Here is a 14074-nt window from a genome sequence, read left to right as displayed (position 1 = left end):
ATTCTCCTAAGGAGCTACTGTTTCTTGTCCCTCTAAGGTCATGGTCTACCAGCAGGACTAGCTGAGGTGGAGATGATTGAACGCGCCCGGGAAAAACGTGCTTGGGAAGCAACTCTTCCAGCCATGGACAGTGCCTCAAATATTGAGAAGAGGAGGAAAATGATGGAGGATATGGAGAGGAAGGAATGGGCCTTTAGAGAACAGGAAATAGAAAAGTAGGAATCAAAGTTTATTTCTTGAAATTGTTGGCCAAATAGAAAAGGAACAAGAAGATTTAGGGGATTGGCTGAAAGGTGCAAGTCTTTCATTTCTGTGCAAATCCCCTGATTTTGGGAAGCGATGTATTTGTTAGATTTAATATAAGACAGCGCTGCCACAGTACTTTTTACCAGTACTAAACTCACTGGTTAAAATGAAAGATTAAATAGAAGATACACAGTATGAACTACATGTAAATTAGTTGGTGTGTAGTATTTGATGATGACAGCATTGCACAGAACACTGCAGAATACAGTAGGTCATACCTGGCCTTTCTTTGCAGGTTGCAGAAGGTTCGACTGGAAGTCTTGAAGAAGCTGCTCTGGAGGCAAGAGGAGAATCAGAATGAGCTGGTTGCCAAGCGCTTGGATGCCCACTGGCAAAATCATCAGAAAGCTAAAGAAGAGAAAATGAAAAAGATTCAGGGTGACACTTCATTGAGTAAGTTTGAAAAATGGGAGAGAGCAGTATGACACTTAGTTTTCAGACAAGGCATTTCTATTTTCACAAGGTTGCAGTATTTATTCAAGATGAAAAAGGTTGCATCCACGATATCGATATGCATGGCCAGCATTTGTTCTGGTCAAACAGATCATGTTTTTATATTAACTAGAAAAAGCTCTTGTGAATTTCCAAAGATATGGCTGGTTTAGAATGATTTGTATGAAGAACTTTTTCACATTTGTATTTCTTTTCCAGTGCTCAGGAAACTGATAGCTAAGAGGAAGAATGTAATGGGGAAGCTGGAGAGACGAGATATCATCAAGGAGTATATTGACTTTGCATCACAACCATACGCTCCTTTGTCTAGAATTGGTTATTTTCCAGACAACCATTCTGAACGTTACGTGTTAAAAAACTTCTATCTTAACACCTTTGCAGGTAAGGCATTTTGGAAGACTTAGTTTCTATGACATATTTAGTTAAAATATGAACAAACCTCAAATTCTCTACCCACCACTCCATTATTTAATCACTGTTTCTATTTCTTAGGACTCTGTGAATTGGAAGCATCTCTCCCAGATTCTGTCACCCAGGTCAAGATTAAAGCTCCAAAACCTAAGCAAGCTATCACTAAGACTGGATACGTTAAAAAAGCAGCAAGGCTAGAGGTGGCACTGGCACAAGTTCACCAGGTATAGAGCTGCATCCAGCAACATGTCAGTTCCTGTTACATTTGAACTGCTCAAAAATGCGATTGGGAAGACACGTGTAAGATTTCTCCCAATTTTCTGTGCTACATTCATACTGTTTGTAAGACAACTTCAGGGACAGAATGGATCAAACATTCAGACTGTTGTAGGTATGGCCAGTACTGCTGTGCAACTCAGTCCTCTCTGTACTTCTGCTCCAACCCTATAGAAAAAAAGCATTGCTGCTTCTGTCTTCCTACAGATCAGTTGTTTGTATCAGAACATATTATGTCAGTTGGAAATTCTCTCCTGCCATTTGCTCATTCTCATTTCTCCCTTCCTTTTGTAATGCACAAGTGGCAAGCCTATGGGTTACACTGTCAAAGTGCTAATAATTATATAAACAAAATGCGGATTCATATTCTAAAAATTCTGTCCTTTTTAAAAAACATACATTTTTAAGTACATATTGTAAAAGCACCTGCAGCAAAACATGACTAAAATGACCCCACTCATAAAACTGGATGAGAACGGTGGATGCACAGCACTGTTTTCCCTAACAACAGCATCTGATTTCCAAACATGCTAATATTTTTTTTTGCATCTTATTTGTCATAACTGTTCATGCAGATGAGGTGTCCGTATATGCAGTTAACCACTGGGGAAAGAAGTGCCTCATTTCCATCTACAATCACAATACTTGTAAATTACGTGTACTTTTAAGTATGCTTCTTGTGATGCTTTTGAGGGCTACCTTTTTAAAAATATCAGGCACATTCTTGGCTGGCTGAAGAATACTGAATTTCATTTGTAAAGCTTGGTAACTTCTGCTTCATTTAGTGAAGAAATATTTCATGATAGGAAATTATGTGTATAGCTTTCTTGCTTTAGTGTAATTAATAATACTCTCAATGGTGACAGTTACTTTCTACTAACAAATTTGAAATTGAAATCTTGTTCCAAAAAATCAATCCTATTACCTCCAACTGAAGTTCCACTGGATCTTGTCAAAGATGAAACATTGCCTCTGATTATGATTCACAAAGAAAAATATCAAGATCTTGAGTACTACAGGAGTTGTTGAAGATCTAAGGACATTCATTCACAACAGATTTAGAGCAGAAGACACAGTAGTATTGAAGGGGTTTGAGTTTGGCCGATTCTTGCATAAAATTCCAGTAGTGACTAGGTATAATCTGGATCATAACACAGTTCTTGTAGGCAGCAAAATGTTAGCCCAAGCTTGCAGAGCTGAATTCTGTTTGTTCAAAATACTTCTTGAGGTTTGAAAGTATGCCCTAATGCTGGCTGCTTACACAGTAATGTCTCTTCAAAGTAAAATTGGTGACCAAAGGGAGATAAAATGCAGAACAAAAGCAGACAATTGCGTGTATTTTCTTTTCTCAATCAATGTAGATCACTTGTTCTACATTGGTTCTACCAGCTGAGGGACTAACATAACTAATACTCATTTCCCCACCATAAAAAGGCAAAATGTATATTCTTTTAAAAACACAAAGCATCTTCTTTGCAGGAAAAGATGATAAATCCACTATGAAAATCTACCTGCTGCTTTTAGATAATACAGAAGTAGGCACCAGACCGGTTGGTCCAGACAGGAAGAAAGTACTGACACTGAAACACCCAGACTGCTTCAGCCACTGTTAGGTTTAATCAAACTTTTCTGTTCAGAGCCATATGAAATCACTGCTCTAATTAGCACCTGAGCTCTATGGTGCTGTCACTGGTCACTTCTCCCATCAGAGTCTTTTGCATCTTAATTTTGGTGGCTGTAGCATGTTCTGGCTTAGCAGGGCCTCTCTGACAGGTCCACCTCATTAGGTACTGGAGTTGTTCACAACAGGGCAGTAAAGGGTGCAGAGTACTTGAGTTAACAGAATTTAGGAGAATCCCCCTGGAGAGGACAGCTGTCTGACAGCTTGGCATAAGCAGTCCCAGTTGTGTCAGCATTCTCCATCAAACACAGCATGAAGGAGGTTTAAACCAGGCAATTAGGGATCATCTTAGAAGAGCACTGTGTTTTCTTGCATTATTTCTATAGCTGAGCAGCTAGACAAGTTTTCTCTACAAAAGCCTCTTTTTAGTGTTGTCCTAGCACACTTAATCTACACATTTTCTCCCATAATCTTAGAAATAAAGCAAAACTAGAAAACTCAGAAAGTACAGAGTGATCTGGCAGTGGAATTAGTTTATTTTGTTTTCTCTGGATAAGCTCTTGAAGGAGGTGGCAAATAGAGGTGGAATGCTAGATTTTGGCCTCAGAAGTAAGTCATAAAGAAATTTTCCAAGGCTTGCTTCTCTGGCCAAATAAGTGGCAAGATGGACTAGTCCTCCTCATTGTGTTTCTCTTGTTTTGCCATATTGAGGGCTTTCCTAAGCTTAAAGCTTGTAAGAAGGGCTAAGCAGTTATTCAAGAAGTACAAAAAGGACCTGTGTCCTCTTGAGAATAAGAAGAGCTTCTTTCAGACTTGAAACTAAGCCAAAAATAAGCAGGTTTAGACCTGAGGACCATCCTGAAAACTTTTGCAGTATTATGTACGCTCAGAATTCAGAATTCTCTGACTAATTCTCTGAAACAAGAGAACGTGGCAGAAACAGGACTGACCCAGGGATCACTGTAAAAGCAACAATCTGTATCTTAAGCTAGATCTTTAAAAGGACAAGGAAAGCTAGCTGCTAGCCAGCACAGATGACAGTGCTTTAAGGAATGTGAGCCATTACATAGAGAGCCTTCTGTGAAAGTCCAAGGTATTGAGGAGATAGCATACTGATACAACTAATATAGTATTACTATAGTAATAGGAAAGCAATGCAACTAGGTAACTGAATACACCAAGGAACAGAGGAGGTGCTAGAAGAAATCCCAGTGCAGAACAATATGTGATGTCACAGACCCTCTATGCTCTGGTGTCTCAAGAGGGGTAAAGAGTCAGGTAGTTTTGAAGTGCTGGATCAAGCTGATGTCAGAACAAAGAACCTCTCACCTCAACATTAAGTGCAACTCTCATCACATCTGTTTTCCTTTATCTGATTGCTGGAAGGAGGTGGAGGAGTAGGGGGAGGGACAAGAATGTCTCTGGAGAAAATCTCTGCCAACTTGAAAGCATGGGAAAACCTGTTCAAGCAGTTATTTCATCAAGACCAGATCTCCATACAGTGTTAGCTGGCTCATGCTCAGACAAAGTTCTAAGAGCTGTTGTGTCAGTCTTGATCATCTGAGATGCAGCAGCCATGCTGCATTGCAAAGTCGGTAGTCAGTCTGTCCTTGATGATCTCGCCGTCTTCATTCATGGGCAAAAAGGAAGAAAGAAAAACATGACTATATACTCTGTGCTCTATTTGAAAATAAAATATCCCCAGTGTCTTGTGAAAAGAAGAGGATCAGAGAGAAGATAAGGAATCTAAAGAATGATTTCTTTGAACAGAAAGGAGTTTCTCAAGCCATTATCCTGTCAAGGGTTCTGCTTCTATCAGAAGCTAGCAAAGAAGTTAAGGTGTATGGCTAAAACCATGGGTGCCATTTGTTCTTCATTGCACTTGCCAGGAAAAGGAGGTGAATTGGGTGGTCCTTCACTGTTCAATCCAACCAGACTATACCATGACTCTGAACCTACTACCTGAAAAAAACAGTGTGGTCTATCTCAGAAAAATTAGTGTGTGATATATAGGCAGTAACATTTTAAATATGTTGTTCAGAAATTTGGCACTTTTTAAAGCAAGTATTTTGCAAAGATTCTTGGGCCCTGGCCTCCCCATGTTGAAAAACAGAATCTTGTTAAGTTAGGCAGAACAAGTTCATACAAACCCCCTTATTTTCTTTTCTTTTCCTGCATTAAAGTCTTAAAATAACTTAAAGCCTCAGATTAGAGAAGGAAAATGGTGAGCATTTTTGAGTCAGTAAAGATAGCAAAGCAGGCAGTAGGCTGTGCTGATGTGAAAATGTAAAACCAGTTCTAGGAACTGCAGTATTTCTCAAATGTACATTAATAAGGACTCCCTCTTGTCAGAAGTGCTCATAGATTTTTCTGACTTTAAAAGTTGTTATTCTGGTTGTATTTTGTTGTTCTGGTTAGTAAGAAATATTTTGGGAGGCTTAGGTTTTATTAGGAAAATACTTATGAATGCAACATTGTGCTAACAAACATAGGAGCCATTGTTTTCAGAAGAACCACAATTACAGCAGCTTTTTTCTTTCAATTTCCACCCCCATCATACAGAACACCTTATAAATCATAGCAAGCGCTGTTATAATCTTCATGCCAGAGAGCTCCAATGTCATCAAATACAAGAAACAGTTCAGAAAAATCTCTCAACATTTTTGAGCTATAACCATTTCACATGGCTTATAAGCAGTTTATAGGCCTTGATTCGTGCATTATTAACATGGTCCCTTTCAGAAATTTTCAATAATAAAGCATTTTATCCCTTCCACCTAGAAATCTCTCTCCCTTTCTGGAGCAATTAATGATCCTGGCTTGAAAGGTCAGATCGAGTATGCAAGAGGAGGCCTGTACAATGACCACTGGAGTTTCAAAGCTTCATTAATTTCACTATTAAATTCTTTGCAAGTGCCATTGATTTCCTGTTACTGGAGAGAGAAATTCAGCATGGGATTTTTTTCTTAAGGTTTTCTTTGGTTTCCATCTCTAGTGAAATACTGTATTTGGACATTTGAAAGAGAGCAATAAAAGTAAAAGGGAGCATTTTTCCTTGCTGGAATTTGTTCTTTCAGTAGTAACGACTGTAGATCCAACCCATATAGTAGTAAGATTATAATTTTGAAGGAGATGTAAACATACATACTCTATTCCCTTTCTTTTATAGTGGGTGTGTGATGTCCTACAGCAGGGAAGCATTGCCATTTAGTTAGAAATTATTATCTCCGTCTCTTGTTCTAAGCACCCTCTGATGGGAAGTTGGTGGGACTTTGGCTCTCTAAACAGTCTGGAAATGTCTTGAAAGAGTTGAGGCTGTGGTGGCATTTCTACTCCAAGCCTGCTTTGGCTGACAAGGTTTCGCCTCTGCCACCAAATAGCTGCAAGTGAGATAAACCCCACTGTTAATAAGCTTGTGGAGTTTCTTAGGAGAAGGAAGTTCTCAGGCAAGTTAGTTTCCTGTTCACCCTTAGTCCACTCACACAGCTGCTGTGGATGCCTCTGGACTGCTAGGCTGTTGCAGATGAGCATTTCTAGCCCACAGTAATAAGCATTATATCTATAGTTAAAGGCAAAGAGTGATAACCATCTTGTAGAGACATGTAAACTGTAATTAAATTGTGATATTCCTACCCATTTTTCATGTTCTGAAAGCATCGCTATCTTACAGGAAAATAATCAATGTTTTTGCCATTGCATAAGGAAAGTAACACAAACAACTGCCTCTGCTTGCATATGGGTCAGTGTTTAATTGGTTCAATAAGATTCCTGTTTTAAACTGAGAAAAAAAAAATCTGAAATATGCTTTTATTTAAAAATTACTTAAGAATTTACTCAAGAATGTATTATATTAGACATTAAGTTCATACCAAATTTAGATTAATTTTAGGTGACTCACCCAATGCAATTGCTGATGACTTACTTGGAAATATAGTAAAATAATTCTTGCTTCCTTCTTACATATGATTTTGACGTTCCCATCAGTATCTTCTGACCATCCAATACCCTCAGCTACTGACCATATTCGGTTTTTCAGTTGATGTGCAGTAAGAAATAGAAGCCACAAGCCTGCAAAGTGCAAAATACTTTTAGCTCCCTTGTAGTCAGTGTGATTTGTAACAAGTCAGCATCTAGAGGACTGGCCTTATTGTGGCGAGCTATCTAGCCCAGTTCTGATTACATCATCTGTCTATTCCAGGCACTACTGGAGAAGAAGGAGGAAGTCAAGGAGCCAAAGAAGAAGCCCCTCCCTTTACTTCAAGAAGAAAAGCCTGTTCCTCGGCCACCCACTCCAATCCTGGAAAAGCCATCAGTTGTAAGTGGGCTGGTTTTAGCACTTCTTTTTCCTATTGATCCCTGATTGTTTCCTATGTAGTTTTTAAAGGAATGCCAAGACAGGGAAAGAAGGAAGCTTCATCTTTTTTTGTGTATATTAATGTTAGAAATAGCCATCACTATTTCTCAATACTCTCTTAATCTCTATTCTATTAACATAATAGCAGCTGAAGAACTGAAAATCTTTTACAATAGCTGTGGCCAAATCCTTAATAGACTTTATTTTATAAAGACATAAATTAATAGATGTTATTTCTTTGTTCTAGGGGAATAAAAGGGCAGATGATGATGATGTTGATAGTGCTAATGATGATTATTATTATTACTACTATTCAGTGTATTCCAACCTTCTGATCTGACAACACCATCATACTCCAGCAGAGCAATTAAGTTTAGTCCCATTGAAGTCAGTGAGACTTTGGGTGCTTAGCACTGAGCATGCACTTCATTAACTTGCAGGATGCAGTCTTTGATGAGCCTGCTGCAGTTCACAAAAAAGGGTTCTTCTACAGAGACTGAAATAGCAGTAATGATGTGTCATGGGGGATGTGATATGGTGTAGGAAGAAAACAGCTTTTTAAGGGAGCTGCAACTTCTGTTCCTTTCTTAAAGTAACATACTTAAGAGGTGGCTGCCCCAGTGGATTGCCTTGTCTGGTTATTAACACCATTTTCATGATGTAGTAAGGATCAGACACAGTTACCATTTAAACTTGTGAATTTAAGAGAATCACACAACCATGAAAGTGAGAAAGAGAATGTCTTATTAGATCATCCATGCTGTCTTTTTTTGTGCAGTATGATGTCCTATGTTTTATACAGTCTATTTTAAGATGAGTGAAACAGGAATACCTCCCTGGGAAGAGCTTTCTACAGCTTTACTACCTCCTAGGTATTAGATATTGTATTGCAGTGGTAGATTTGCACTGTTCAGATTTAGCAGTTTAGCAGATTTTTTGAGTACTTCCAGGTAGCATGAAAAGAAATCAGAAAGATTTATCCTCCAGTTGTAGTCATTTTTGAGCATGTTTACAGATTAGGGGTTATTTAAGTACACATTATAAGAGTTTTGTTCCAGTACAATGGAATTCTACCTAAATGAATTCTGTCAACATTTATTTTATTTTCAAGTGTTTTATATGTGAACACATAAAGAGTAGTGCTCTCCAGTGAAGCTCCATCTGTAAAATCAGGCCACTTCAGCCACTGAAGAGCAGTACTAACATCTCCTGCCTTGCAGAATCCAAGTAGGGTTTCTCCTACTAGTTGGCTGCAAGGAGCACTGAAAGCAGGGCTATCTTCTGTTGTTAATGTTGTTCTTCCTGCCATACACACATTCAAGTACCAACTGTTAAGTGCAGCAGGCTCTTCCCACTGGAGTTGAGGATCTCGAAAGTGTGGCAGAGTGACAGGCAGGTGACGTGGGCCACAAAGGGTATAAAAGAAAGTGGAGATAATGTAGGCACTACTACAGGCCTCTTCAACTCCTTTCGCCCAGTCATTTCTTATGCACTTACTAGCCACAACAAGCTCACGGAGTGCCTCTGGATTCCTTCAGTGCTTTATCACTTTCTCCCAGCCCCCTCTAGTTTTCAGCCTGCTCCTAGAGCCTTCTGTATCCTTAATTCACCTTTTTTTTCAGTAATTTTTTTATTTTTTCCCTGCAGGGCATGATAGGCTTTCCATCTCCCCTCCTTCTCTCCTGCTGGTCTGTAGCAAGCAGATGGGCAGATGGAGAAGCTGATGATTGCTCTTGCTAAGGCATCATTTGCAGCACTGAACAACAGAAGTACAGAAACATGCATCTCACAAAAATTAGAACCAGATCTTGGTTTAAATCAAACAAAGCAGTTTGGCTTACCTGTCCAGTATATTGCTATCTCTGTATCCAAAGCTTTGTCCTGAAGGGATTTCACACTGGAGCCAGGTGGTGTGTTACTGTTTAGCTCTCTAACTGGACTGGAAATTCATCCCTTCTTTCCAGTGAAAAAGAACATACCAAATTGTATGGTAGTCCATGGGCTAGTTCTGTTTTGCTCCTCCTGGGTGGTGATGGGGAAAGGCAGGAAAACTTAATCTTCAACACCTAAGAAAAAACAGATACTGAGATTCAAGCCCACAGCACTTCTCTCATCCCACGCTCTTCCCTGTTTTTCTGACACTTCTAAAATACCAAATTTCAATGCAGACCTCATATGCTCTTTATTAAAAAAACTTCCTTGCAATTTTTAGATTTCTTTTTCTCTTTCTTAGGCACCCAATGGGCTTTTTCTTTCTGCTGCTGTCAACTCCAGACTAGAAGACCCCTCAGCAACAAGAAGTGTTGTCAGCTACACCTCCTCTATTTAAAATAAGCTAGCTCCTTCCTTCCATCTCCCTTTCCTTTCCTTTCCTTTCCTTTCCTTTCCTTTCCTTTCCTTTCCTTTCCTTTCCTTTCCTTTCCTTTCCTTTCCTTTCCTTTCCTTTCCTTTCCTTTCCCTTTGTTCCTTGTCCTTCCTTCCTTCTGTTTCCTTTTCCACTATGCTTTGTCATTTTTCCAAGCTGGTACAAGGGGAAGTTCAGGTTAGATATAAGGAAGGAGTTCTTTATTTACTGTGAGGGTGATGAGGCACTGGAACAGGTTGCCCAAAGAAGTGGTGAATGCTCCATCCCTGGCAGTGTTCAAGGCCAGGTTGGACAGAGCTTTTGAGTGATATGGTCTAGTGTGAGGTGTCCCTGCTCATGGCAGGGGGTTGGAACTGGATGATCTTAAGGGCCTTTCCAGCCCTAACCATTCTATGATTCTATGTCAGTCACACAATGCTAGATCAATAAAGCTCTCAAAGAAACAAATCACAATATAATGTAATTAATTTTACTTCCAAACTATCACTTTCTGGGTCTTACATTAACTGAGTTACTCTGATAAATGTCACCACTGGAATAAATATATAAAAAAATAATTCATATATTCCCTTTTAATTTTATCCCTTTATTTATGGTTAACAGATCTCTTCAATAATAATTCTATACCCTTAGTGTCTTGACCTGTTAAAGTAGCTGATGCTCATTTTGCAAACTCAGATTCAGTCAAGTTACAAATACTGCTTGTAATGCATATGTTAATTTTCTCCATCAGCATCTCCTTTGTTACTCATCTCTAAAGACCCTCTAAAATCTCAAATTGAATCTAATTATAGAGCCTTTATTCCCCATCTCTTGTAGAACATGGAAGTACGTATTATTCTGAGTCACTTTCCTTTCCCTAGAAATAAGATTGGTGTTCAGAAACAACTGAGAAAAAGCTGGATATAAGTTAGACTTTCTGATAGTCAGATGGATAATCTATAAAATCTCAGTCTCCAAAGAAAGAATCAATTACTGTGTGGATATTTGTTGTGTTTTGGCAGGAGGAAGAGGAAACAGAACTGGCAGTGATCTGTCTGCAGCAGTTGCTCCGAGGCAGGGCTATTCAGAACATGGTATTCTGTGTCTCTTTGTTTATGTGTCCCTTCAGAGTGATGGAGAGAATGACTGAAAGCATGTTTGCAATCTTTTTTCCACAGCATTAATCAAGGGTAATGAGGCTTCTACAGCATATCCTCCTGTATGTTATCTGGAGTCCCTTAAGGCTGAAGTCTTTGGTCTCCAGCTCAAATTTCTTACAGGAACTTCTAGGTTTCTACTCATGTCTGTGAGTGTCTCCCAGTTCCTGCCATTCCATACACTCAGCTCTTAAATTAGATGCTTCATAGCAGAATTATTCAAATAGCAAATTCTAGACTAGATCTGGACTGTGAGTACATTTTGCCTTGACTATGCCAAGATCCCAGGCATAAGAAACCTCCCACATCCCAGCCGGGCAGTTTGTATTTCATACCATCTTTCCACTTTCCTGTGATGGTGAACTGAACCTTAGATGAGGAGCAATTGAAGCATACCACCATGATTTCCAGCAAATGCAGGACCTGTCATTCTGCTTTCAGTGGAGCAGAAGGGGGTCTAGGTAAAAGTTAATTGAGTAGCCATGCTTCATGGGCTTTATGTTAAGCAACTCTATAACTTTTGATCAGACCAGTCCAGAATGCTTGTTCTCATGCCTGCTGAGAATATAACTGATAGCCTCTCTTGCACTAATTATTTAATGTTTGTGAAGTGTTCCCATGGCAGACCCTGACCCGGAGCTTTAGCAAACAATGCAATACTGTGAAAGTGGCTTGAGGTGGAATAAGGACTTCCCAAGTCTTCTCCAGTTCTGTGGTGACGCATAAGAAACATGTTTGATGCCATTGCAGGACTGTTGTTTTCACATCATGAAACATCCCAGCACTTTAGGAATCTCCTTCCAGCTACTACTGGATCAGAAATACATGACTTGGAAAATGATGTCAGCAGGGTTGAGTGATCCTTTGTTGCTGTTGGAAGTCCTGTTGGAAGAGAGTGGGAATGACAGTGTCAGGGAAGGGCTGGGGCACATAGCCCGAGAACAGCAGCAGTTTTAAGAACCTCCACACCAATTTATTGCTTTGAACTGTTGCTGGACTCCCTGAAAACGAAGGTCAGAGAACAGTAGATACTGAAACAGGAGACATCTAATGCTGGACTGAGGAAAGGGGGCAATGCTCACACTGGGAAACTTTGACACTGAGGCTGATGTAACAGGATATCCAGAAGGCTATTGCCCTTTGCACTTGACATGGGTGTTGCTGTTGTGCATTCCAGTGGTTTGAGTTCTGGGTGAAGCCAAACAGAATTAAAAAGAAATAAAAATAATAAAGTAGCAAGGGATCATCTATATTCCACAGCAGAAGGTCTCAACTTTCATCTTCCATGCAGGAGGGCTTAGGCAAGATTTACCTGACAGCTGTAGTGTTTGCATAAATGCAGCCACAGGTTCGTTACAGAGAGCTAGGTTTTGGAAACAGCTGACTTCGCATCTTGGATAAAAAGGGCAAAACGTGTTGATGCATATTCTCCATTTAATATGCTCGCTTGTTTTACTTTATTTTAAAGATGTTTGAAGGGAAAGAGAAGCAGCTGGAACTGATCCGAGAGCTGCGTACCACTCATGCACTCCAGGAGGATGGACATCTGCTTTTGAAAGCAGAGGAGCAAATGACACTGGCTCTACAGCAACAGCATGAGTTACATATGCACAAGGTTTGCCTTTATTGATGGGAAGGCTGATTCACAACACTGTCCTGACCAGGCACTCTCTGCTTGCGGTACTGCCAACATTCTCACCTTTAATTTCTTTATGTCTTGTATTATCCACATCACAGAAAGCACCCTAAGGAACCCTGTTCTCCTAGAACAGGCCAAGCATTGAATGCCTGAGGGGCTAAAGTTGCTCTCTAACTGCTGTGGGGGCTCTGGGGAATCTCAGAAACAGACTGAGGTGCCCTGACCACAGCTGCTAGCCAGCTGCCCTTTACATTGTTTGCAGACAGAGCACTTATATATACAGGGCTCTGAACAAACTGCATTGTCAGACAAACCTCATTTTCCCCGCATTTCAATCCATTTGACTGGTGCTGTGACCTCGCATCACAATAGACACTTGTCACTCACATCTGTCAGATGTTTTACTGAATGTGTATTACCGCTCTGTCATTTCCCTGTTCCTTTTCTAGCTTGACAACCTCTCACGCTCCTCCTTGAGCATAAAACATTGCAGAAAAAGCCAAGGCAGACTTACCTTGTAAATCTGGCTGGGCTCAAGACTTCTAGAACCTTAGCAATGGTGTCACATTGTTGTACTTGTCAATGGTATGGAGAGCAGAGAAATTTTGGGGCTCCATCCTCTGTCAAGGATCAAGTGAGAGCTGGGGATGCAAATTCCCAGCCTATTTCCTTGCAGCACCACAACCTTCTGGAGCAAAATGAATCAAATTGCCAATGCTGGTCTGAAAATGGATCATAAAGAAATTTTGCCCGGGCTTCACTGCACCTCAGACATACAATATGTCCCACATTCCTGCAGGTTTTCATGTAGGTTTTACCACTCTCCTGTTTTTTTGTGATCAGCTGTGAGGCAATTCTGCAGATTATGATCACAACATCCACTGGCCTGCTGGTGATGAAGCCAGACCACTGCTTCCTGCTGGGTGGGCAGCAACAAAATTCCCCTCAGATCTCAGTAACAATTGAACTGGGTGACTGTGTTTATAATTTCCAGATGCTCCCTCATACAGAGGGAGCCCAGGTGTGGAATGCAGGAATACAGAAATGCAGAATGTTTTTCACTGAGGAATTCAGAGAAAAAGAAAAGCTTTAGGCATTAGGAACTTGGAATGTTCCTTTTCTTCTGGAAGCCCAGGTGAGGGAAGGTGAGAGCAGCTCACACACCATAATGACATTCATAGAGAAGAAGAGAGAAAATAAATTATAGTGATGCTGACCTCTGATCTTAGAGTTTCCTTTTGGGAGAGCCACTATCCCCCTCTGCTGGTATCTACCTCCAGTACTCCTGCTTTATGAGGTTTTTTACTATGTCTCTGAAGACTTTGAGACTGTCTCAAACGTGTCCAAACATTTTGAACTTTAAAGCTCTCTGGCATGCACATGCAGGAGCTTTGTATGTTTGTGGCTATTTTAGAAAGTCAGTGATGATTTGAAGTGCTGTAGTTTTGGGTGGTCACAGGTGGGTTTTTTTCCAGGCTTTTGAACTTTCCAGTATAAAAGGGGGCATTTT

General features: G+C 40.1%; 1 protein-coding gene and 1 long non-coding RNA gene across 2 annotated transcripts in view; one reads left to right on the top strand and one right to left on the bottom strand.

Annotated features, from left to right (window-relative positions):
• The window catches only part of CFAP91 (cilia and flagella associated protein 91), a 37998-nt gene that overhangs the window by 9890 nt on the left and 14034 nt on the right, over positions 1 to 14074 (top strand). Inside the window, exons 7-13 of the mRNA XM_062618775.1 lie at positions 38 to 215; positions 542 to 699; positions 958 to 1140; positions 1252 to 1394; positions 7266 to 7382; positions 10791 to 10862; positions 12394 to 12540. Of these exons, the coding sequence (XP_062474759.1) occupies positions 38 to 215; positions 542 to 699; positions 958 to 1140; positions 1252 to 1394; positions 7266 to 7382; positions 10791 to 10862; positions 12394 to 12540 (998 nt within the window). The remainder of the gene's footprint in view (positions 1 to 37; positions 216 to 541; positions 700 to 957; positions 1141 to 1251; positions 1395 to 7265; positions 7383 to 10790; positions 10863 to 12393; positions 12541 to 14074) is intronic.
• LOC134163806 (uncharacterized) lies at positions 6978 to 13374 on the bottom strand. The gene is made up of 3 exons (XR_009964860.1): positions 11261 to 13374; positions 9263 to 9487; positions 6978 to 7135 (listed from the first exon to the last, which is right to left on the bottom strand). It is a non-coding gene; the product is annotated as an uncharacterized LOC134163806 (long non-coding RNA).

The sequence above is a fragment of the Pezoporus occidentalis genome, unplaced genomic scaffold (assembly GCF_034315485.1).
Source record: "Pezoporus occidentalis ecotype Australia unplaced genomic scaffold, CSIRO_AGI_Poc_V1 ctg104, whole genome shotgun sequence".
Taxonomy (NCBI): domain Eukaryota; kingdom Metazoa; phylum Chordata; class Aves; order Psittaciformes; family Psittacidae; genus Pezoporus; species Pezoporus occidentalis.
This window is presented reverse-complemented; position numbering and strand designations above follow the sequence as displayed.